Below are 25,947 nucleotides of genomic sequence, written 5' to 3'. Positions count from 1 at the left end.
TATTAAGCCACAAATCACAGTGAAGGCATTCCGGGTTACAGCCAATACTCTCCAAGCTTATTTGGTCATAACATTGTTTGTTTACTACACTGATACGTAGGGCAAATCAATCTGTGCAGGCTGGCTTTACAAGATTAAATTAGTTATATACAAAGGAACTTAAAGTAACTTAAGGAATGATGGTAATCAAATTGCATATAGGCAAAAATGTGCATTTTAAAAAAAGTGTGATTCATTGCATTAAGGGTAACTACCACCCACCGGATCATTGTGCTTCAAAAATGGCAAAATCACCTACCTTTAGTAAGAGCACTCCAAAGTCTTTAGAGCATTTTAAATAGCTGAAGGAACGTGATGCAACAAAACTCAATACCAGACCTCAGGGAGGGCAGAGGTGACTTTACCTAACTTGCTAATCAAGTTGATTCTACTGACTCACATTCGTATCCACTTACTCACAAATACCAAGACAAGTGTGCCAAATTCATCTGTTCAAGACTTGTGTCTGACACGCAGGACAGGAGATTTCAGCTGTCACATCCTCACTGTGTCTTACTACATCTTATGAGTTCTTATGATTCTCAAGATCAAACTGTTGTTCAGACAGATCTTTTACACCCTTTAGATATCAACAGCTACTAAGTCATTGCTGCGCATCAGCTTGGTTTACTCATTCTGGATACCTTTGGGGCTGTAGTCTACCATCCTGTTAGGATGACAGTAAGAGGAGTGGCACATACAATTTGGTTTAACCTTGCTGCCGTCTTCCATTATGAAAGCACAGGTTGAATCAATATGCTGTTGAAACATAGAATCAGAGAGGGGTTGAGGTTGGAAGGGACCTCTGGGGATCACCCGGTCTAACTTCCCCGGCACAAGCAGGGCCACCTATACAGCAGGTTGCCCAGGACCATGTCCAGACGGCTTGTGAGTTACCTCCAAGGACGGAGACTCCACAACCTCTTCAGGCAAGCTGTGCCAATGCTTAGTCACCCTCACAGTAAAAAAGTGTTTCCTGATGTTCAGATATAATTCACCATCTGAGTGCTTGCCTTGAGGTCTTTATATAAATCAGATATTCCTCACTGTTATTTAGTTCTACTGCAGTCAATAACGTCCTTCGTTATCAATGCAGGTCATTCTCTTAACATTCCTCCACAGAGTCTTATGATGTTTCACACATCTGGTTTCACTCAATATTACATTCGTATCAGTCTCAACAGTTCTGTTACTAATCTCTAGATATCGAGATTGAAAAGCTGCAGATTCATCAACTATTCACATGCCCCTTGTAGACCTTTTATTGTGATTAATATATACCAGCTTTTTATTATGCAGACTGCTGACATTTTAAAATGAATAATGAATGAGCTCATTCTGGTCTAACTCATCTTAAATTTTGTGACTGATGCACTACTACTGTATATAAGGAATCAGTTATGGACTGTTATACTAAGATGACGATTGCTAGGTACAAAAGCAAAACATTTGATTTTTCTTTTAATGCAGGTTGGAACATAATTTCTTATTGTAATAGAATTTACACGTAATGCAAAGGAGAGATTAAAACTGGCGTAAAGGCAGCATCTAGAACAAAAATTTTTATGTTTCTATTCTGAGAACATCAATTAGGAGTAGGTTGTTTCCGAAACAGAAATAAGCGGATATTCCAAAGGCTTGACTATATTCAGTCAGACATTTTGAAAACAGAGTATTTAAAAATGTAAGACCTCTGAAAGAGGTTTTAGAAAAGAATTGTGAGAAAAGAATTTTGAAAAATTTTAGAAAAGAATTGTGAGAAAACATGAAAAGGCCATGTGCCTGCAAAAGAAGTAAATATGCTGAAGTGAGACCTGAAGCAGAGTTCAACACTCAGTCAAGGTAACAATAAGGAAGCAAAATATATTTCGCACAGGAGACTTTGGCTTCTTTTATTCCAGGCAAAGGACAGACATCAAGCTGAATTTTTTTCTTGAACACCCAGAATTCTAAAGATTAACACCTTTCGTGTCAGTTGCATTGCCAAATTTACTTTGTTCCTTGGTGACTGCATTTTTCTTTTGTTCTGCAAGTCTTTTGGTGTTGTTTCTTTTCCAGCAGATAAAGAAAACTGTCTTATCACCAAGACAGTTCAGAAACAGAACGCAAATAAAATACCCTACTATATTAGATCAGAGACAGTTAGTCAAACTAACATCAGTCATTCTGTCTGATGAAAATCAGAACTGATGACAATCAGAACTGATGACAGACAGGAAAATGGGGAGAGGGGACCACACAGCAGACTATATTAATTTTTTACTGATGCTACATCATTTTCAGGCTATCCACAGAAGGAATCTTTTCTCTGCTCAATTTTAACAGTTTTTCAACAGCTAGACAGGCGCTGATGCTGCTTCATGTTAAATACCTTGCTCACTCTCAGCCTCAGCAACAGAAATCTATCCTCCTATTTTAAGCTGTTTGGATACCTCTTTTCCAATGTTTGGAGCATTGAGCCACCCAGGAAATGTTATAAAATTAAATTCTGGACCACAGAAACTGTTCTGTAACTAGGAATTCTAATATTCTGTATTTATAATTTTGTACTTAAAATTATTCCACAAGTTTCAAGCACATTCAAAAGTAACTTAAATATCTAAATTTTTATTTCACCTTAGACCCGTCAAATCTTCCAAGTGTTTCTAGCAGCTTTACAACTTGTATTCTTGTATCTTCTTCACAGAAGAAAATCCATGAGGAGTTCCTACCATAGGTAACAGAGAAGCTAACAAAAGAAATTAACATTTTACTAATAAACTGGCTTATAAACAGAATGATACATTCAACCCACATTCCCCAAATGTAAGTAGTTTGCAATCAATTATTCATTTACACAGAAACAGAAACTTTTACTACTAACTTAGAATTATGTATCAAAGAACTAAAGTGAATGGATAAAGATGCTGCCTCTGCTGCTATCTACTTATATAGCACCAGTTATTCCAGAAAGAAGGGAATAGAGATATATAAAAATGTCCACCCAGAAATGTATAGTTACCCCAGGTCTAATAGCCACCTGTGAATTCAGAAGTTCATAGATAGCAGTTTAAGTTACCTTCCCCTCTGTACCTTAACTTCCAAGAAGCCCCACTGCTGGGCATCTAACACCATTGCAACAATCATGAAAATGTCTAATGACAGGTTTTCTCACGGCTATCTGACGGTGATCATCCCCAATCTAAAAACTTAATTAGCTTTTTCAGTACAGTGAAACTACACAGATTGAACGGACTCCCCTACCTTCCTCAAAGCTAACACTAAACTCAATGCAGGGTTCCTGATTCCTTCAGAAAATTCTCATTCTTTATTTCTCTACTCCTCCCAGAAAAATTCTTCCACTACTTAACAAAACAAAGCCTTAATAATTCATGACATCCTAATGGAAAAAAACCCCAATCTTTACTTGTCCAGTTTCCTTTGCATAGCTTTTACACTGATTTAATTAAACAAATCATGTGAGGATAGGTATAAGAAAATTAGCACCTATAAAAATCACAGATTTATTCCTCTACAGCATTCTCTACTGATAAAATCAGCAATGAAAATAAACGGCAGAAATGTAAGTCAGAAAAAATAAGTAAAAAAGGATGGTAGGATCATTTATGTTTTAGGGAACGGTATTTGCCAACCCCCCCCCCCCCCAAAACAAAAAAAACCCAACAAACCCAAAAAAACAAACCCACTATCTGAGAAATCCTTATGCTAGAACATGTGATACCTGCCTCTGCAGGTCTTTTAATTACGTGGTAGAAGCACCAGATGGTTGCCAGGTGCTAAACTAGTTCAGTCTTTTTTCATCTGGGACAAATCATTGTGCTGGTTTGGGCTGGGATACAGTTAATTTTCTTCATAGTAGCTAGTACAGGCTGTGTTTTGGATTTGTGCTGGAAACAGTGTTGATAACACAGGGATGTTTTTGTTACTGTGCAGTGCTCACACAGAGCCAAGGGCTTTTCTGCTTCTCACCCCACCCCACCAGCGAGCAGGCTGGGGGGGCACAAGAAGTTGTGGGGGTACACAGCTGGGAGAGCTGTCCCCAACTGACCCAAAGGATATTCCAGACCATATGATGTCATGCTCAGCATAGAAAGCTGGGGGAAAAAGAAGGAAGGGGGGTTGCTCAGAGTGATGTCATTTGTCTTCCCAAGTCACCGTTAGGCATGACGGAGCCCTGCTTTCCTGGAGATGGCTGAACACCTGCCTGCCCATGGGAAGTGGGGAATGAATTCCTTGTTTCGCTTTGCTTGTGTGCACGGCTTTTGCTTTACCTATTAAACTGTCCTTATCTCAACCCACAAGTTTTCTCACTTTTACCCTTCTGATTCTCTCCCCCATCCCACTGCGGGGGAGTGAGCGAGTGGCTGTGTGGGACTTAGTTGCCGGCTGGGGTTAAACCTTGACAGTCATCTTCCTATAAAGCTGCCTTTCCTCTCTGTCTTGCAATGGTATTTGATTATTCACTGCTTTCTGCTTATGATACTTATTCTGCTAAACTATAATAGCCAGAAGAACTCACAATCCATTCATCCTTTTAGTTCATAAAAGCATATACTTGTTGCCTACTCAACACTGAAATCTGGGCAACTCTCTGCCATTCAGGCAAGCAAACAAGATACAATGAGCTAGGAAAGACACTTCCTAGCTGTTCCTTCTAAAACTTGCCAAACAAGTACGAAAAGGGTATCAGATACCCTCATGTTTTTAAACATGTACAGTACTCAATGACCTGCGAAGACTGAAGGCTTTTCTCTCACACTTTAGTGCTCAGCTAGAACTTTAGGAGAGAAATATCTGGATTTACAGGAAAGCAGGTAGGTGAAGGGCAAGGAGAAAACACTAGAATGACCCGCACAAAAAGAATTACTGCATCTTGTGAATACAGCACATACAAGTTCACAAAAAGAATGATCTGTTCATCTAGCTATTGATGGACAAACAGAATGATTTTCAAGGCTAAGTATTTAAAGCCTGCAGAGAGTCTTACGTAGACCTCATAGCACACAAATATGGAGTTCAGATTGCGAGGAGCCATTGGAGATACTCAGGTAAGATCCAGTTTTGGGGTAGTAATTTAAAAAAGGGATTTCTTCTCTACTTAATGAACATGGTTACCGAGAGGAAATGTAGTGGGCCTTCTGGAGACAGTAAGGGTACTGTGTCATAAGACATCCATTGATGTCTTACGATTACATCTTCTGAAATGAAGTATTTTGTCCAAGTTAACCTGTGCTCAAGAACTAAAAATTAAGAATTGTCATAACTGTTTAGAGGCCTCCTTAAAAATGCTGACAACTGAGGAACTGAAGAAAGCCATTCTTCTGAAAGCAGTTTTCAGATAAGAATGCATCTTATATCACAATTTCGAGCATCATCAGCTGCTGCAGAATGGGCTGATCTCCCTTCCTCCTCTTCTGTCCACTGAGAAAACTAAACAGCACAAGCCTCCCAGCATCGACATACTTCTAAACTACTCCACGTCTTCATTCTGCCAAAAGTGGTGAAACAGTAGACACAAGGAAATTCATATTCTAGAATTCTCAAGATAGAAATCCTCTACTTAAGATTCCTCTTCTGATTTCTGAAGAATTTTCTTCTGCTTTGTCACACAAATAAGCATTTGTGGTTTTGCTTCTGGGTTTTGCTATCTCGTAAGAGCTGTATCTGTAAACCCTGTCACTGAGACATAAATAATTCAGAAGAGGAACCATTAGGTCATTGAAACAGGAGCTAAGAAGGAAAAACAAAGATGATTGATAGTTGGAACATCATCTTTGAGTTTTTCAATTTACTTTGATTCTCCTTTTGCTTCTTTTTACAGTTTACATGTATCTCAAAGATAGCTACTATACAAGCACTATTTTCATGTTTCTACACACACAGAAAGCAATGGAAAGCAGAAGGAAAAGCAACCTGTCCTGCAACCACTCTGATGCAAAAACCTCAAACCAAACCAAAAACATCCTTCTGAGTAACTCTAATAAATTATATTAACTAAATTAAACCTCAAGAGGCTGCAGAGCCTCTGGCACCAATTTCAAGTGCAAATTTTAGGGAAAGGACAGCCTTCAGCACCATGGAGCTTTAGGACTTTGAAACAAGAATCACTGTTTCCTGACAGTTTGCAAAATACTACCATGTAAATGCAGCATGTCTTCCTTGGAGCCATCTGCATAAGCTAAGAAGAAAAGGTATTTGAGATTACCTGTCTTCTCTGACCATACTAAGATGAAAAGTGGCCATATAAGCTTCTAAAAAGACGTTGAAACCTACACCTTTTTACTATAGAGGCATACCACCTCTTAGAAACACTGTAAGCAATAAAAGATAGAAACCCCAAACAGGTATTATTATCTATTTTTTAAAAATTATTTATCCCCTTCATTCAGCCAAGTAATCTGAAAGGTCAAAAGTTCTGAAATACCTCACAACTTACACTGTGAGAACTGGGAGCCAAATAGGAAAATCCACATTTAAAAATGGTATTTCTTTTGACTAGTTTACTTCCCTAAAAATTTAAAAACCCACAATGATTTGAAAAAGGTAGTTGTTCAGCTACATTATATTATTGTTGTTCTTTTATTTAAAATAGCTTTCTCTGATTTAATGAAACTTAACAGAAAATTGCTTTGGAAAACCAAAAAGAAGTAGAATAAGAAAGTGAAAAGATAAGGTTGCAACTCTCATTCAAAAACTTTGATTCTGAAAAAAGAGGTCTGAGTAATTAATATTTATATTCTTGGTTACAACAAATTCTGAAAATAACTGGCATTCATTACACTTACTCTCTCATTAACGGTAATATTGTCCATGCACCTTCATGCCCGTCCATCTGATGAATAAGCAGAACCGTAGGTAATTCCTTTAAGAAAAACAAAAATGTTCCCATTAAACTTGAATTATATGCACTTTTTTTCCTAAACACCAACTAATCTTAAAAAAATTACACTGGAATGACTACTTAATTCTTCATTGTTTTTTAGCAGCAAGTAGCCCTGCAGAATAGATGACTTAGGATGGTATGAAACAAGGTGATCTGCAATTTAGGGAAAGTGCTTCTTCCAACACATGATTTCTTAATTCCCTATTAGATATAAAGCTAATACACTTCAAGTTAAATGTTTTGTACAGGTCCTATGTAATCAATTAAGCAATACATCATACTCATTTCTTTACCATATCATAAAATCCCACACTATAAAGGAAGACTTATAAATAATGTAGAGTATTCTACAAAGGCTTCCACTGGATAATCAAACATGTCACACAAAGCTTATGTGAGAGTTCTAACACTCTTTGCTTTGCTGAGTTCAGCTTTGACCTATCACACTAGCATAATGACAAAAACCCACGGTTTTATGCAAAAATCAAAATGAGGAGTTAGGTTTTTTTTTTCCTGAAAAATGAAAGCACCTTCCTACAAAGGAAAATCTTTTCATAAGTTTCTTTGCTCTTTTGTCACTTGAAATCCCTTTGATGTGGCAGATCCCAATGTCTAGCAGACAAGCTATCATTCTGGGGTAGTTTCCAAGAAAACACCCTTTAAACATGGCCCTCTGATATACCAAAGTGCATAATTTATTCATTAGTTCACACATGTAAGAAGTGGGAGAGATATAGATATCCCTTAATATATAGGCAGTATCTTACTCCATTGATTTACTACATTTACAAGCACAATTCTCTACTGCACCATCATTAGGGTCTCAACCACCTCACAAATGTCTAAATCCTTTGGGTTAGGTAATTGTACTAGTACTGAAACAAAAATCTTCCTGCCCGGAAGAGCCTAACCTCCCCGTTTATCTAAACTTCCTCACCGTCTAAGTACATCCCATTACAGCAATTAACCTAACAAAGCACTGGTGGTGTTAATGCACTTTAACACAAATGACTTAATACTAGCAGGTAAATGATCCCACCTTTCCGTTATACGAACTGTTAAGTTATGTGATTAAAAGCTCATCACCATAAACACAAAGCAGCACAGAGGAACAGAAACAGGGTAGGAACCCCAAAAATGTAATTGGAGAAAACTGAGCACCCTGACCCAGCTCCCCCCAGGGCTGTCCCAGGGGAGCCATCAGCCTGTCCAGGTGTTGACACTCACCAGCTAAAGAGAAGGGAAAGCTTCCCTGCTCACCTTACACTCTCACAGGGGGTTACTGCCTACAGGGGCATGGGACTCATTAAGGGATTCAGGGGAGGAGCAGTTTGGGATGGCACAAAACTTATTATGAGATGCTTAGGGAAGACAAAAGGCCAGGCAAAGACAGATCAGGGTGGTTTGAGGAGGAATAACCATTGGTAAACACAGGGGAAAAAAAGGGGTTGGTCACTTGAAACAGATCGCTAGTCAGGAGGCTTGTCTGTCCATGCCCTGCACCGATCACTGCGGTCTGTCCTGTCTTCTCCTTAAATTCCATTTCTAACTCCTGGGCAGGAGGCTCTCTGTGTCTGTATTTGGAGGTCTGAGCGCCTGCAACTGGAGAGGGGACCGTGAGTCATAGGGATGCACATGTCCGTGCTGCCAGAAACTGGGGAGAGTGCGTGCATGCATGAGTGGGTGTGCGTTTCAGTGTGCGTAATTGCTCATAAGCATCAAGCTGGACTAGGAGCAGAAGAGGCTTGGGAGCCAGGTATCAGAGCAGCCGAAAGTCTGAGGCAGACACTGGGGGGACCAAGGGGCCTAACAGTTGGTTACTGGAGGGAACAGGAGGTCCCAGCTACAGGAGGGCCTCTGGGGTGCAAGGGTCAGCTCCTGGTGGGGTTATAAGTCTCCACGAGGTACCAGAAAGACCCATTTCTTCGTGTGTGTCTGTGCATGAGGCAACAGGGAGGCCAGGGGTCAACTACTGGATATACTGCGTGTCTACAGCTACTGGGAGGATCCACAGTGCATGCACAGTGTGTGTGGGTGTGCAGGAGCGGGGCTGAGCACCAGCAACTGGAATGGGGCTGCAAGCCACACGGCAAGCCTCACATGCCCACGTGCTGGCAACTGCAGAGACCGGGGATGCAAGACCTGTGACTGCATAGACTGAGTGTCAAAGAGCAGCTACTGGAGGCATCCATGTTGCAGATATATATATTTATGTATACATATTCCACAAACAGGCTTTCATCCTGACCAGCCAGAAAGGTGAAACAAGGTCAGGCCGTTGGTACACTTTGTGTTTGTGAGAGTGCTGCAGTTTCTGTGTTGATCTACACGGATGACCACGTATATATGTACACGTAGTGTGTGTATGTGTGCACATGTGCCTACTGGAAACACATGCTCAGCCTCGCTACTGGCTGGACCTGGGGACACAGAGCTGCAGCAGCCTTGCCTCTGCCAGGCCAGCAGATTCAGCAGCTCCCAAGACAAACCATCTCGATCTCTCAAGGGCCTAATTCGTTTCCACTTACACTATGCATATGCCAAACATTTTTGTTTGATGAATGCTTCTCAGGAATATAAACCAATTCCATTAACATAAAATTCACATTTAAACAGAAAAATAACTTATTCTCTAGGAAAAGCTGTAAGATGAAGTTCACACTGCTTGCTGACTCTGTCAAGTTTACTTTAAATCCTTTTTAAGGGCAGTTAAGCATAGCACCTAGAAATACATAAAACCTCCAAACTTCATACACTAAAGAAAATGTCTCTACCGCTCTAAAGAATAACTGTGTCTCTCAGAAGTGCATTAATCCTACCAAAAAATAACAATCTACTGTTTTAAAAAATACTTATGCTATTGTGAATGACCCAAATTGAAAAGAAACAATGCCAAAACTCTAATTTGGAACAGGATAATAACGTGCATCTAAAATATCAGCAGTTCTGATTTATGGTTCTAGTTCAAGCCAATCTATCAAATGTGTTCCTGGTTAGTTTCAATTTATTGCAAAACCAAGGAATTCCAGAGGTTTTTAGTGGAAGTGGCAAATATTAGTAACAGTATGCTCAACATCTGGTATTTCACTAAAATGTAACCACTTCATGGTAAAACCATAAAAATATGTTGGCTTGTGGGATTGCAGATAGGAAGATAAAAGGGCAAACCTCTGTCTTTACAAGAGCATTTGTTTTTACAAGGATATAAACCCTGCAGCTGTACTAGTATTTGTATGTGGCCATGTATTTCATGTACAATAGGAGCCAGACAGAGATAAAAGTAGTTAATATATTCAGTGTCTATATCACAGTAAAGGCTGAAGTTGTATTCATTTTAGATACAAACAACATTTGCCCATGCCAAAGGTATGAAGTAAATTACATCATCTAAGTAGCTGTACCATATACTCAGGTATCTCTTCTTTAACAAAAAAACCCCAACGCTTTCCTTTGTGCAGGTCAAAGGAGTGATGATAAAGAAAAAACACTCTTTCTTGAGCTGGTCTGATACTTTTGCAAGGTATCTTTTCTTTTTGACATTCTCATAAGCCTGCTCCCTTTCTTTACCCAACTTCCTCTAAAACATGAAAATAACATGTCCTGCATATACCTTTCCTTCCACTCATCTCTAACAATTCATCAATTCTGATTTAATAAAGGATGCTTAAAAAACACTGTATGGGTAAAACAGCCTCTTCCAAAAATACAGGAGGATCTCTGTTGCTTTTCCTTTCTCATTTTATGTATTTTCACTCTGAACCTAGTGGAACTGGGCTGACCTATTCATTTTATTTATTCTACCTTCAGTACAAGGACAGAAAAAAGGCAAAAATTACCTGATGTCAGCTCTGGGGAGTGAAAGGGCATGTGCAGGCTAGCTCACCAGGGGATGGCTAGATAGTCAAGGTAGTGATAAGTAACTTACACGCTGTGTCTGTGTATCTCGTAGAACTCTCATACAAATGCATCCATACCCTGTAATGCATTCACTGGTTATTTATCTTGAAACTATTGTTTCAACAGTTACAGAGCCCATATGCCTTCACAGATACTAACACTTTACATATGACAAGTCAAATTTAATCTAAATAAAATAATTTAATCACTTCAATCACTTCTGAAGACCAAGAAACTAGCCTCCCCAATTGAGGGGATTCGCAATTGAGCTGACTTTAAAAGGGCAAAACCAAAAAACGAAATCACTTGTGGTCTGAAATACAGTATAAGACATTTTTACCCCAAATACCAACTACTCTATCAGCACAGTGAGAGCAGTAAAACCTGCCACAGATTACAATTGCAGACTCTACACAAAAAAACCTGAAGCGTGCATAAAGGGGTTAGATGCACATCTTCACTTCAAAACACATTGACACAGCCTCATATGCACCTTTAAAATCATTTAGTATTATTTATGCAAGTTAAAGTATAAACATGCTAGTGAGACTGCTCAATTTCACAGCAAACCATCAACAGAACTGAAATCAAACTCTGGTTCTTGAATCTAAACATTAAAAGTCTTCTTCATCAACATGTGAAAAACCTTGGGGGAATAGCATATCCAATGAGGAAAAAGATCATTCAGAATAAAAGAATTTTTAAGAAATAATTAAGAGAATTGCTAACCTGAAACAAATATCTGAAATCTTTCTGTATTACATGCAATTTCATATTAATCTACCAAAACCTATATGAAAAATGCACAACTTCTAGAGAACAAAACAGTATGGTGTAAAAACAAAGAAAAGGGTTAAGATTTCATAGACTACAAGGTGCTCTGTAAGCACCCAGGATAGCAGAGATCATGCCCAGCTAAAATGGGATTTCCTGAGCCTGACCTAAGTCACATCTTCTAAGACCCCCTAGCAGACCTGTGCTTGCTTTGTTTTCCTGCAGAATGGAGTCCACTGAATTTCATCTAAGCATAACTAAACCTTGCCCTAAGTGTATGCTTTAGTGAGAACATGCTTTTTAGAACATAGTTCAAACTGAATGTTGGTCACCACTATTATATGCCCTATGTGATGTAATATTCTAAGTACTATACATAAACAGATATGGAACTGCAGTGAAATGCAAAACATGACAGTAATATGTTTGTTTTATTACTGAGTCACCTGATCAGAGCAATTAGCAAACTTAAAACACATTATAGAAAAATACAGTAGTGTATAGGAATCTGCTCTTAAGGAGTCCAGTACACTGGTATCTGCAGTGTCTTGCATATATCCCCATGCTTTGTAAGTTTATTAAACTGCCTCATGAAACCCAGAGCAGGCGTGAAGGAGGGGGGATCCTAAACCCTAGACACTGTTGCTGAATCGCACAGTTCCAGAATTAGAAACATTTCCCTAGTTTTCGCTCTACATACTCTACAAGCACTTAACAACATCTTCCCTACTCTGTCATCTTCTTTTCAGAAATTAATCCTAAGACACATTCAGAGCTAGCCTATCTACCCTCTTCTCAGCTCTCCCTTGGGAGGCTAAATAAGCCAAGCTCTTCCAGTCATCCATTATGACTACTTTGACAAAGTAGAGCTGTGGAATACACACTGAAGTCTCCCTACAGCTTTATTTTCACAAACATGTCACTTCTGTAAGACACCCTGAAGGATTTCTAAAATGACAGAAAGTAAGAGCAAATGTCCTACCTCTAAACCCAGTGGGTCAGTCAATTTGCTAGGAGTTGCCACTGTCAAATAGTACACCGTACACTACATTTTCTCCATATTCTAACAATTTGCTTAAACATTGAAAACCACAATACACATTTCAAGTATTTTTCAGGTTTTACAGACATAAGTATCAATATTTATCAGAGCATCAAGTCCAAGAATCCAGGGCAAAACATTATTTCGAGATACCCCTTCAAATAAAAACCACAAATGATTTAAAGTAAAATTTAGCAATACAACTGTAACAAAAGTAATTTGCTTCTGTTTAACAAGTCAGTTATTTGGGAGCGTCTCCAAGATGGTCATGACCTTTTTAACCTTTGCTCTATTTCTCCCTAGATGATCAGAGAATCACAGAATGGTTTGGGTTGGAAGGGACCTTTAAAGGTCATCTGGTCCAACCCCCCAGCAGTGAGCAGGGACATCTTCAACCAGATCAGGTTGCTCAGAGCCCCGTCCAACCTGGCCTTGAACGTTTCCAGGGATGGGGCATCTGCCACCCCTCTGGGCAACCTGCACCAGTGTTTCACCACCTCATCCTAAAAAATTTCTTCCTTATGTCTAGCCTGAATCTACCCTCTTTTAGTTTAAAACCATTACCCCTTGTCCAATTGCTACAGGCCCTACTAAAAAGTCTGTCCCCATCTATCTTTTAGGCCCCCTTTCAGTATTGAAAGGCCGCAATAAGGTTTAAAAAAATCGATGTTGCTAATAAAGCATATTATCCAATAAATAGACATTTTGTAGTCTTTTGCTCCTCAGGAAGCCTAAAGTAATAAAGTATAATCTACTGTTTTCCATTAGATAGAATCTCTACTTCTGTTCTACTCTCAGGTGCCTGGTTATCATTTTTAAAAAGAACTGAGTTTTCGTAATGTATTATAGGCAGTTTCAAAGGGTTCAAGGAAAGGCCATAGCAGTACCCTGCTTTCATAAATCAAGAGCAAGATGCTGTGTGTAAGTCTGTCATCAAACGATCTTACATTAAAGAAAAGATGGAAGCATTTACCCAATCATATGAAGGTAATAACTGCAAGTTAAGAAAGCGATTTGAAGTGTTCCTGACTATAACTTCAGACAAGAGGCAAAAAAAAGGAAGAGTTTTAATGAAGAGGAAGTAATTTTATTCCTTTTTCCTACTGTACATTATATTGAAATCCTCAGAACACAACTTAGCTGCCAGAAAATATACTTGAATGCATAACCAAAGCACTGACTCCTGAGTGCTTGCACGCTAGATCCAGCAACTCATTGACTGGGAAAATAGCAACAGTAAGCATTTGTATTTGAAGCAACTTTTTAGGCAGTTAGCTGGAATATTAATCCTTATACACTAACTTACTTCATCATCAAAAAGAAAGCTTCTACTACAATGTATTTCTGTCTCAAAAACCTATAATTATCATTGATGTAAATTTTCATGTAGGAAAGATGCTGGTAGCTAGTCATTTTTTATTTTACTGTGTTGTTCTTCAACAATAGTGGGAGTAAATTTCAGCATGCGTATTACAATGTTCCCAATTGCTAACCTAAAGTTCCCACAATTAGAAAATCAGTAAAAGGTCCAGTAAGGTTTTAGTGACCCAGAAATAATTCACCTGTGGTCAGCAGTTAATTTGGTTTGCATTACGTTGATGTGACACCAGGAGATTTTCCTCAACTACTGGTACAAACAAGTGTCCTGCAGCAAACTGAAAAACAGTCATACAAAGAATTTATAAATGTGCCTATGTTTTCCATTATCAGGAGCAGAAAATGTGTTGACATCAACACCATTGCCTCCAATCTTGTAGATAAAAACCTGAACAGATTGTAATTCAGATGACCAGGATGTGAGAAAACTCAAGAAAATACTAGATTGGGGGGGGGGGATTTTCAAAATATATATTCATCAACAAATGAATAATGCGCCCCCCCCAATTAGTCAAAAAACATAAAATACTTCTAATTTCATCTGTTTTAAGCTAGACTGGGCTACATGTTTCAAAGATCAAAATGAAGTCTGGAGTCTTCAATTAGTGCTTGCTGACATAGTTGTCAAATCCTGACTTTTCAAACAGACCAATGTAAAAAAATAACTAATTTAATTCTTGCAATTACTGAGATGTGAACAACATTCAGAGATATTGACCCATTTCAAAATGATTATCATAAATCTTAATACCTAGAAAAAAAGACTTACTAAATAAAGTTCAAACCTAATGGCAAGATTGAGACCTAGACCAAAAGCAGCTCTTACTGCTTCCTAACACTGCCTCATATATTCAGTTTAGCTTAGTCCATTTTTGTGCATTTTTTCCTACTCACTGCACTATCTTGCATCATAGAGTGCACAAACTGTATTCCTTTGGGATGAAACTAAACCAAAGGATGTGCTGCAACTGCTAATGGATCTCCAGTTCATAGAACCAAATCAGAACTAGGCCAAAGTAAAACCCTTTGAAATGTCATGTAACACGAGTGCTAGCTCCTCCGCAACAACTGCATGGCTCTACATGTTTGCTCCTATTGCACCACACTACTTGCTAATGTAGAGATAGTCCAGAAAAGCAGTATGGCACATCTGCCATACTTTCAGTTAACCAGGACTTAATAAAATAATAATAAAATAATTACATGGATTTTAAGTCAGTCTGATATTTAGTTTGAGCAGCAGTCTGAATTTTGAAAACTAAGACGCTGAACTTGCTAATTAAAAAGTGTAGCTTTGAAGGAAGAAACTTAATCAATATAAAAGTTCTCACCAATTCACTCTGCTTTTAATTTTCTTTCTCCTCCCTTAGAATTCCCTATCTTCCCCTTCGATATATCCTATCTTCCCTGTTCTGTTCTTTTGAGAGTTAGTGATCACCAACATCTCAAAGTCAGTCTTATTTTGTAACAAGACAAAAAAGATGTGGAAAAATCTGGAAAAGTTTTGAGAGCTTATTATAATAAATGCTACCAGAGATACGTATAATGAGACAGTAGCCTAGAATGACAACAATGTCTTGCAGTAAAGTGCCATTTGTTTGCTTATCACTTGTGTGGATAAAAAGCAGTGAGGAATACTGTCTTCACAGCTCACAGTCTTCCAGAATTCTAAATAAAGGCAATCATACAGAAGACAGATGTGGTATACAGTACACAGCTATTATGCATGAAAGTAAATATTAATGGTGAACCATAATAATTATGCTGCCAACTGATCTGAATAAGATACTTCACTTAGAATGTGTTTAAGAGAGGATTTTAGTATTGTGGCTGATAATATTAGTGTGTAAAGTGAGTTTTCACTTAAAACCAAACCTTTCTCAATCAGAACTAATACATAAAAACATTTTAAATAACGAAATTAAACTATTTATGGGGTTCCGTTGATTCTTTTATTATTAGCTAATTTTCCTTTCAAAATCTATGAAGTCTATTCTAACATTGGACAGTTTGCAAATTCCATGTGTCCTACACAGAAATGGGCAATGGTTTACTTCTGTCTTCTGCTCTTCTCTCCCTTTAGTCTATGGAAATAATATAAGCTCATTAACCTTCAACTTTTTATTGCAATATCTACAGAAATTCTTAGCCTCATGGACAGTTTTAAATATTTCCATTTCTTAGAAGATTTTTATATTCACAGACAAATAAGTCTGGAGCATCTTTCACTGACAGTGAGTTTAAGGCAGTCATCTCCCCAGCTAATTTAATGTGATACATGGGGCAGCAGGTCCCTTCCCCGCAGCAGTCTCTTACCAAGTAAACCTAAAATACATTTTCTAACTAAGGAAGAATAGAGGAAGAAAAGAAGGAACAGGAACAGCGGAGCAGAAAGAAACTTCTACAAGGCAAGAAATTTGGTAAATGTATTTCAAGTACTACTATAGATGCTCAGGAGAACTTACAAGAAAAAAGCAAGCTGTCAACAGGTACTGATTTTAAGGGTTTACATCTGATGATTTAGTTTTTCTAGTCTCATGTATACTTGAGAGCAGTGAATACGGCACTCTATTCAAAGATGACCAAGCAATTTTAACATAGCAGACAGCAGCCACAGTGGAAGAGGAAACTTTAGATCAACCTCTTATTCTTTACTAATTAAGAGATACCTTAGTGCAATGGTTTTGTTCAAATCCTATTATGTATGCAGAGATTGCTGTAGAAGAAGCTGAGATAGGCACCTTTGCCTAAAGCACTTTAAACTTCCCAATTTCATGTATATATTTTGCCCTGACATGAGAAGTCATCTCTGTGAGGTGACAGGTCCTATTTTCTGCATAAAAAAAGCCAGTGCAGTTACCACATATTTGACTGGGAAAAGCAGCTGTATAAAAACAGTGTATGATGTGTAAGGCAGGGCTGAGAGGAGCCCATTCATCACTACTAACACATTTAAAAGATCTCATTAGTGCAGAATTATCCAACTTCTACAAATTCCTTCAAATCTACTGAATATCTATTAAGGGAAGATGATCATATTCACCTTCTAGCATTACAGTGTAGGTAACTTTTACAGTTTCAATAGTTAATGGGCTAGACATCTATTTTGCTGATAATAAAGCCTAGTAATTGTCAAAAGGATTCTGGTAGCTTTGCAGAATGAGAAGCAAGGGCATATCAGAAAGTCAGATATCAAACAATTAAAACAAAAAAAGCCAAGAGAAAAGCTGGAGGAAAGCAAAGGTAAAACAGAAGTCAGTCAAATCTGCAAAGTCCTGCAAGATGACCTTGAAGAAAAGAGATTCAAGACAACTCTGAAATACATTTTCAAAACTAAATAGTAATTTTGTACGCCTTCCCTGAAACACTTTCAAAAGGTTTTATTTTCAGAACTTAGAGGCACCTCTTCAACAGATCGGAGTTCAGAAGCATTTCAGAAGTTGAGCACCCAAATATTGAGGCCCTAAAATGAGCAGTTGCATTTTAAAATGCAAATCCTAAAAGAAATTAGGCATTATGAAGACAAACTGCGGACTCAACAGGAAGGAAAATGACCAAGAACATGCTGATATCAGACAATGTAGGTAAGTAGAATAAGTAATACATCAGAAAACAAACAAATGCAGATGTTAATATGGATAAGGAAGGAGAAATATGAATGTCATACACTGACCACTTAAATGCACACACTTATTAGAGAGAAGGTTTTTATACTGCAAGCTCTACCCACATAACAGAAGTGAAGTTTTATGGACGGATTTGGAAGACAAGTATAAATATGAAAGTTTTGGATGATGTTACAAATAGAAGTCAGGCAAAACAAAAGCAAAGGGGAGACAAGAAAGGTTGGATAAAATGAAGGTCCAACTAAACTTTACAGAGGAATCTGAAAATGAGGGCAAGTCTGAAATACTAAATTAATCCATCAATTTTTTTTCTGTCTTTTAAACAAGAAATCTAAATTATGCAAGATACAAATATGCAAGTTTAGGAGAAAATTCAACTAGTATGGCAATATTTAGGTGTTCATCCTCTAAATGCAAAATACTGTTTAAGGTGGGGGGCAGGGGGAAGAAAAGGACAAAGAAATCTTGTTTCCAGAGTTTTCTATTCATGAACCAGAGATGATACAGGGCTTTTAGTAGTTACTGGTACTATAATCTGACTCAAGCACTACAGACAGAAAAAAGCATCACAATAGCAACACATACTGGGTACTATGATACTCAAAACTTTTGGACAAGGATTTGTGTGGTTTCAGGAAGCCACTGATAATGGCTAGAACTTCTTCCTCTCACTGCAGTACAATGTTCCCTAATTACTCTAATTTTTTGAGGCTATGAGGGACCCCTTGCAGTGACTTCACTTCTTTGAGAAAGTAGGAGTGCAGATGCTCCAGGTACTCCATCAGCATCTCCACCCTCACCAGAGAAGTGCAGGACTTGTCATCTCAGCAAGATACCTTCACACAGTCTATTGCCAGTCACGTGCCAGACTGATCATTTTGCTGTGGAAAGAGTCCTGCTGATCAGTCAAAGACTAGCTAGACCTGGGCCAAGTAGAATGGCATAAAAGATTAACATCACAGATGACATGACAGGATCTTCCCCAACAGCTCTGGTATAGACTGGCAGCTGATCTTTGTTCTACAAAGAGGGAAAAATGATGGAAAGCTAATGGCAAAGGTATGCCAAAGAACCTTGTTTTTCATAAATAAAGTCAACAATAACCGTCCGCTGCCTGGCAAGATAAACTCTTACACTTTAAGGAATAAGCATTTTAAGAACTAGGGTGATAAGCACATTTCATGAGGCTACAGGATTTATTTGACATGAATAAATCCTTGCAGAAGAAAAGAAAGCTGTTGCTAGGGAAAGAAACAGATTGCACACTAACATTTTACAAAAAAAAATAAAGACACTAGATCTAGTAACACTGGGAAATAAAATAATTTAAAGTTATCCATAAAACATACCTGTTCTAATTTAAAAAATAGGGTTGATCTTGATATTGTGGAAAACCTTGCCATAAAGACAAACTGTTGTAGACATGGAGATGGAGGGGCAGGACAGAATGTAGCCCAACACTTCACTTAAATATAATCAGTTAAACCTTGTTAAAACTGCAAGATCCAAAAATGAATCATCTGATTAGTCTCAGCTGGAAAGCAGCTTCCATGGCATGGGAAGCCATTACAGGAAGGAGAGGAGGAAACAGGGTTTTAAGACTAGAATCTAGAATTTGAGCAAGTAATCTGAAAGTGGAAGCAACAGATATATTATGGATTGCACTGCATTTACCGTATTAATTTTGAAAGGTCTCAAGCAAATTAAGTCTATGAATATTTCATCTAAATATACAGATCAGTTTAAAAACAACTCAGTTGCAGTGAACGAGCAATCCTTCCACTAAATCTTATAACCACAATATTATTAACATGCATGTGAGCTTTACAGCAAGGGAAACTTCAGACCTCCTCCAGGAACTGTTGGGAAATTTTAGCTGTAGAGCTTGTTGTAGGTGAGGAAGAGGAATGTATGCCTGTTCATTTGTGGAATACATCTAACAAGGAATAAAATGAGGAAAACACTACTAGAGCCCAAGAAAAACCTAGACACATTTTCAGAGTTGTTTCCATCATAGCCTGATAGTATTTAAAAATCTCTTTCAGGTGAGATATGGATGTCAGAATTCATCATGGGAATAGTATCAAACAATAACAGAGGAATACTTAAAGAGGCTTTTGGACAGCTAGCTTCACTCCAGCATCTGAAATCAATGTGGAAGTAGAGCTAGGAAGAACTTCAGAAAACATTAATTCACCCAGAAAAGGAATGCATGTCCCACTGGCAAATTAAGAAAAAAAAGATACAGTCTACAGATCCCCTGAAAGTAGTCTTTCACAGATGGCCAAAACATGAGCAGGAACAATTTGGAGACAGATCATTTTGGATAGGAATATGGTGACGGCTTAACATACATACATTAGAATTCAAACAAACTAATTATACTTTTAGTTCCCTCTCCAACACTTTAACAAAGAAATCTTCCATATTATTGAAATAGTGCAATGCTGCCCTCAGAACAGCCTAGGCAATTAAAAATAACAGATTTTTAAAGCACATATGCCAAGCTCAACAACAATTGGCACTTCGGCAACAGATATTGTCGCCGTGAATCTAATGACCTAATAAAATAAAGCTGAGATAGGCACCAAGAGGCTTTTCAAACTTATAGATGCAGCAGCTAGTATACTGCGTCACAGTCCATTTGTGTTGGAAGCAGAAAAATAGAACCTTCTGTAGGCATGATCCTGTAAAATAACAGAGAGACTGAACTTCTGAGGCACAGACCACTGGTATAGGCCAGGTGGGTTTCTGACCATTTTTATTCCTGCTTCACTTCAGGAAACAGGATTTTGCAAAATTGTTTTAAATAAACAAGAACACAACTATAGGATGCTCCCAACATTTGTCATCTACTTACATGTTACCCAAACTGGAAATTGGGAGATTGACAAAGAAACAGTATTATCAAAATTTAATAAAGATGTTAACTAAAGCAAGTATTTACTCAAGCAACATAATATGGAGGTTTTCTATGTACAGTTCCATACTTTTGCTTCTACTTGTTTTGTTTAAACTGATGTTAATAATCACTACAGTAATAGCCCTTAAACTCACAAATGAGCAATATTCCCCTTTATATGTGGGGATAGTTTAAATCTGTGAAACTTCATTTCTATGAGATGGTACAGAATACAAGATTTTGCTCAAAACAAAGTAAGCCTAATAGTAAAAATATTGCAAATTATAGTTACAACACTTCTATAAAACAGAGGTCATACTTCATTCACATCATCTGTTATTCATATGGAAGTATGTGATACTCATTTCCATTTTCCAATACTCCATGGTATCAGTCTTAAAATCTTATTCTTACATTCTTGTTTGCTTTTTTTTTTTTAACTCCATAATGAATAGTACTAATTTGCTATATTTCTTCTGGCTAATATACATAGGATACCATTTAATCTCTAGGCTTTTCAGGAAAAATATAAGGTTTTTGAACATAATGAATTGGCTGGGTGTTTTCAAGATAAGAACCCTCAAAGAAAACAAACAAACAAACAACAAATGGTATTTACTGTACTAGACCAGTTCTCATAAAGAAATACAGACCTTTGTCTTCAAAACAGTGTCACAACCCCAGGCAATTAAATAGCATTAACTGCATCTAAAACAGTATTTCAGACAATATCTATCATTTTTCAAAAACTGTATTTTACCTGTTTTCTAGTCTTAAATGTAATAGCCAAAAAAGTAATCCTGGTTTTCAATTTTTTAAGAAGACAGAAAGGGAACAGTCCCAAATATTATCATTTCACACTGTCACAGCTTCCTTATTCTTATCTGGTGTTTCTTAGGAAGGCCTAGTTTACAGAGCTTCTTAAATGCAGAAATCTCAGAAAATTAAGAAAATTGGTAAAAATCTTACGGAATTTTCGTCATTGCTATGTTCTAGCTGTTGTTTAATATACTTAAGAGTTTTGGTTAATATTCAATATATCGCTATGGAATATACTTTTAAGCATGAACTCAATACTGACATCTCCTGGTGACCAGAATTACAGATTAGTTTCACAGGAAAAAACTGTTTTAAGTACACAGTGAAAGACAATAAATGGACAAATTACTTGTAAAGACTAATGTAAAGTAAATATGAATGTCAGTGATTTAATCCATTTTAAAGCAATGCAGATATTCTAGTTACATTAAATAACACAAATCTAACAGCTGGCTTCCACTTCTCATTTTAAAACAGGAAAATAGTAACTAATGAATCCTTATGGACTAAACGTCTATTGTTTGGTCCTGTGACAACAAGCAAGTAAACCTGATGATTCAGTTGAATCAGTCCTTTGTTTCTATACAGCAGCTGTCCTTTAAAACACAAGAATTTAACTTCCTTTGCCTGAAAGTAGTAATTTCATATGTATTCCTTTTAATGAAAAATGTGAACTTCAAATGTTGATGTGCAGGATTTCAGGGATCTTCTGTCCCTTCTCCATAATTAGTATTATCGGGTCATGCCTCACAGTGGCCTTCAGTGGAATTGTGAGTTGACAAAAACAAGACATACCAAGTACATGCTGGCTATCCTCATTTTTTTCCTGTACATTGATGGCTTTCCCCTTTTCCCAGATTTCAGGTATGAGATTTTTGGTGTGATGTATTTCCATCACTGCTTCTTTAAGATGCCACGAATGCTGTTTAACAGGTACCTCTTAATATTGGAAAAGCATCACCATTTCAGCATTCTTATAAAGGAATCTCCTTAATTAGAAAATAAAGTTTTTTAAAAGACAGTTCAGTTTTCTCAAGGCAGAAGTACTCACAGGTACAACTCTTTGATTACGAACAAGATTTTACCTCTCTCCCATAAAACATGCCTATATTCCTGCCTCACTGAATCTATTTATACTTCCACTTACTGATCTTTTAATCATTCATATTCTGCAACATTACAGAACACAATTAAAATCCTTGTTTTTAATAACTGAAGCCATAACCCTCTCTGCACACATTGTATCTGAACACTCGTCTCAATCCCAAAGAGGACTCCGAAAGAGCAGAACACTGCAGGACAAAAGCAGTTCACATGACTGATTTCATTAAGGGATTAAAAATTGCATTTAGAATGGATTTAGTTACAACAGGTTTGATAAGCTTGGATAAACGAAGCCCAAAACATCCAGGAATCTGATTTAGGCACTCCAAGGCCAAGATACGTAAGACAATCTAAATCAGACTTCTTTTTCCTTTACAACAAAGAACCTCAAATCGAAAAATAGGTCCAATAGCCTCACAGCAAGGAATTATGTATCAGGGGATGTATGCCCCTAGCTTTTTCTTATTTTTATTAAGAAAATAAAGCATTGTTTATGTATACTTAACTTTCAATTAACTCTCTTAAAAACCTCTTCTCTCTAGGTCAAAACTTTACAAGTAAAATTTCACATTAGAGCGTTAAGCCAAAACCAGACGTGTACAACAGGCAGCTCCCAGGCCAGCACGGCCCACCAGCAGGCGAGAGGCAGAGCGCTCAGTCTGCAGCGGGGTGGCAGAGGAACCAGGAGCAGTTAGGGAAGGTACTGCACCAGGGAGGGAGCTAATACCGACATGGGCAAGAGAGGTGTGGGTGACTACTGCTGTAGGAAGTAGGGAATCCTGTGTTAGGATTTTAATGTCCACACACATTGCTGCTCTACTGCCACAATGCTACGGTTGTGCAGTGAAAGTCTGACAAAATCTACATTACAGCACCTTCATCGGCTCTAATAAAATAGTCACCTAAAATTATTCTAACTATTACTTAAATGATTGTTTTTCACTTCATAAAGAAAGCATCTTACTTTTTTTTTTTTAAACTACACTACAGTCATATTGGAAAACTGTATTCTTCAAAGCCTTTCTTGTTATCACTTTTGCATCGAATGCCATCTAAACAAAAACAGCTGTTATACAAAGAGGTAGATAGTTCAAATTACAATTATTAGTGATAAATCACAGCATACAATCAGTAAATATCCACTGAAACAGTTGTCTTATAAGCACACAGAAGACAATCAACAAAAGAAATAAAATGGATTTGAAAAAAAGGCACAATAGAAAACAGTATTTTTAGTAAAATGCAGTAAAAGCATACGTAACAAGGTGCAATCTGTATTATCTAAACATACCTTTCCAAGATCTGCAGCCTGTTTTAAAATATCTCTTTTTAGATCTTCTGCTCTCTTGGAATGAAAAGAATTACTTTGACTCTGGATGATAAATACAATTTCTTTTAATTCTGTGAACCAGAAAATAAGAAGATTTAAAGACAAAAGAAGTTATTTTCACTTTTGCTCCAAACCTAGTGAGAACCCGGCGGAGGGGGATGGGACCTATTACATAGCAAGCTATTTCTTTAGTTATACAAACATTTCATGAAATAGTAAAAAGATATAATTTAACACACAAAAAAATTCCAAAACAGTCCTTTTAAGGATTAACATATAAAAAGCATGACATGACTAGGAGATCTGCAGCAACAAAGAAACTTATGCCCGCAGTTAACAGTAGCCACATTCATGAAGTTGCTTTTTCTCCAATACACTAGCTCTCCTTATTACCAGAGTTAAAAAGTGTTAGTCAGAGACCAGCATCTCCCCTGACTAGGCAATGCATAAACATGAAATAAAAAAGATGCTTCCTCAATAAAGAGCTTAAAACCCTACCCAGAAGCAAACATCAGATGGAGAGACACGCACATGAGAACAATCAGGTAATACTCTTTTATCTAACAGGAAAGCATCAACACCTCACAGGCGTCTTCAAAGTGTTTAAAGGCACCATATTTAAGAACATTCAATGGGAGAGGAGACTGTGAGAAATTTAAAAGAAAATAATGAAGTAGCTTTGCAAACATTTATGGATAGAAAATAGTGCTTATTAAAAAATACAAGTAGGTGATGAAGTAGATAGCCATATTTTCTTAATGATAGTAGATAGAATAACCCCTCAACACTTTGAAAGCTAAGAAAAACAGGGATGTTTGATCCCATTCAGAAGCAGAACACAGCAGAGGACAACAGAGGATGAGAAGGTGAAAGGAAGAAGAGAGGACAGATGCCCTTTCCAAAATTCTTAACAAGTTTGACCTATGCTGTATAACCCAACCCAAGACCATAGCTAAGTAGCAATCAAGGTATAAGATGAGGAGAACCGCACGATATTGCAGTTTCTGTTTGTTTAGCCAGAAAAGGCTGAACCTTACAGATACTATGCAGAAAGTGTGCAGATGAGGAAACTCGGAATATAACAACTTAAGAGGTTCAAGTCAATGACCGACCAATTAATGCTTAAGGAACAAAAAAGCTGCCCAGTGTTCAAAAAGATAAGTAAAGGACTTGTGGGGATTGGGGGGGATTGAGAACTGCATTTAAATTCTGTCACTCGAGGTTAGTCAGATCAAGCATAAGAGAGAACAGATTCTAGTTAATTCAAAGAGGAGACAGCACAGAAAATGCTGCTGAGTTAATGTTTACAGATGACATCACTCCAAGACAAGACAGTACCAAAAGGAAAGAAATCAAAGTCCCATGGGATCTGCACAGAATGTCAAAAAATGTAGAGAAGGAACAAAGTGCACACCAAAAAAATTATATAGGTAACAAAAAAGATGTAGGAGTCAAACTTCAGAAAAGCAGAACTTAAAGACCACCTTCATTAGCAACATTATGAAAGCTGACAGGGAAAATAAAGATATAAAACCTCTAGGAGAGCTTTCCAAGAACACTTTCTGGTATTCCACTGAAACCAAACTTTCAGTGAGATACAGATTTCAAATTAAAGACAGTCCAGGATGAAAGTTCAGTAGAGAACTAGAGAATCATGGCTGACTGAAAGCTGCCAGATTTTACTACAAGCAACGTCTGTGAAGACAAACATCCCAAGTATAGAGTACCTCAAAGGAAGCATGTGAAGCTTCTTGTCAGGCAGCAAAGTATTTCAACACTTCTAATCTGCAGCTTCACTGCAGTATAAATTAAAGTTTTACATCATGCAATATTTATTTTTAAAGTGTATGTTCTTGCACTGTAGATCAAGTCAACCTAAAAGATCCTAGTGTCACATCAAGATCTTGACCTATAGGTTAAAAATGCTAACTTGGCAGAGTAGAATGAGTGAAGAACAGTGGAACAAAGATGGAGAACAAATTTCTGAAGAAGGCAAGAAGTAGTCTCCATAAAAAAAGAGTAAAACTGAGCACATGAAGAAGGATCACACGAAAAACAGTGGCAACAAAAAGAGCAGTAACCCCAAATATCTTCACTAAGATTATGAGATTACCATGTCCAAGAACTGAGGATCAATTACATTCCTTTGTTCCT

General features: G+C 37.5%; 1 protein-coding gene across 1 annotated transcript in view; it reads right to left on the bottom strand.

Annotated features, from left to right (window-relative positions):
• Positions 1–25,947, bottom strand: part of B3GLCT (beta 3-glucosyltransferase) — a 68,873-nt gene that overhangs the window by 25,747 nt on the left and 17,179 nt on the right. The window contains exons 4-6 of the mRNA XM_052812839.1: positions 23,755–23,864; positions 6,825–6,901; positions 2,656–2,767 (exon numbers count right to left, since the gene is read on the bottom strand). Of these exons, the coding sequence (XP_052668799.1) occupies positions 2,656–2,767; positions 6,825–6,901; positions 23,755–23,864 (299 nt within the window). The remainder of the gene's footprint in view (positions 1–2,655; positions 2,768–6,824; positions 6,902–23,754; positions 23,865–25,947) is intronic.

This window comes from Harpia harpyja, chromosome 17 (assembly GCF_026419915.1).
Source record: "Harpia harpyja isolate bHarHar1 chromosome 17, bHarHar1 primary haplotype, whole genome shotgun sequence".
NCBI lineage: Eukaryota > Metazoa > Chordata > Aves > Accipitriformes > Accipitridae > Harpia > Harpia harpyja.
Note: the sequence above shows the minus strand (reverse complement) of the source record. Positions and strands in the feature narration are given on the sequence as shown.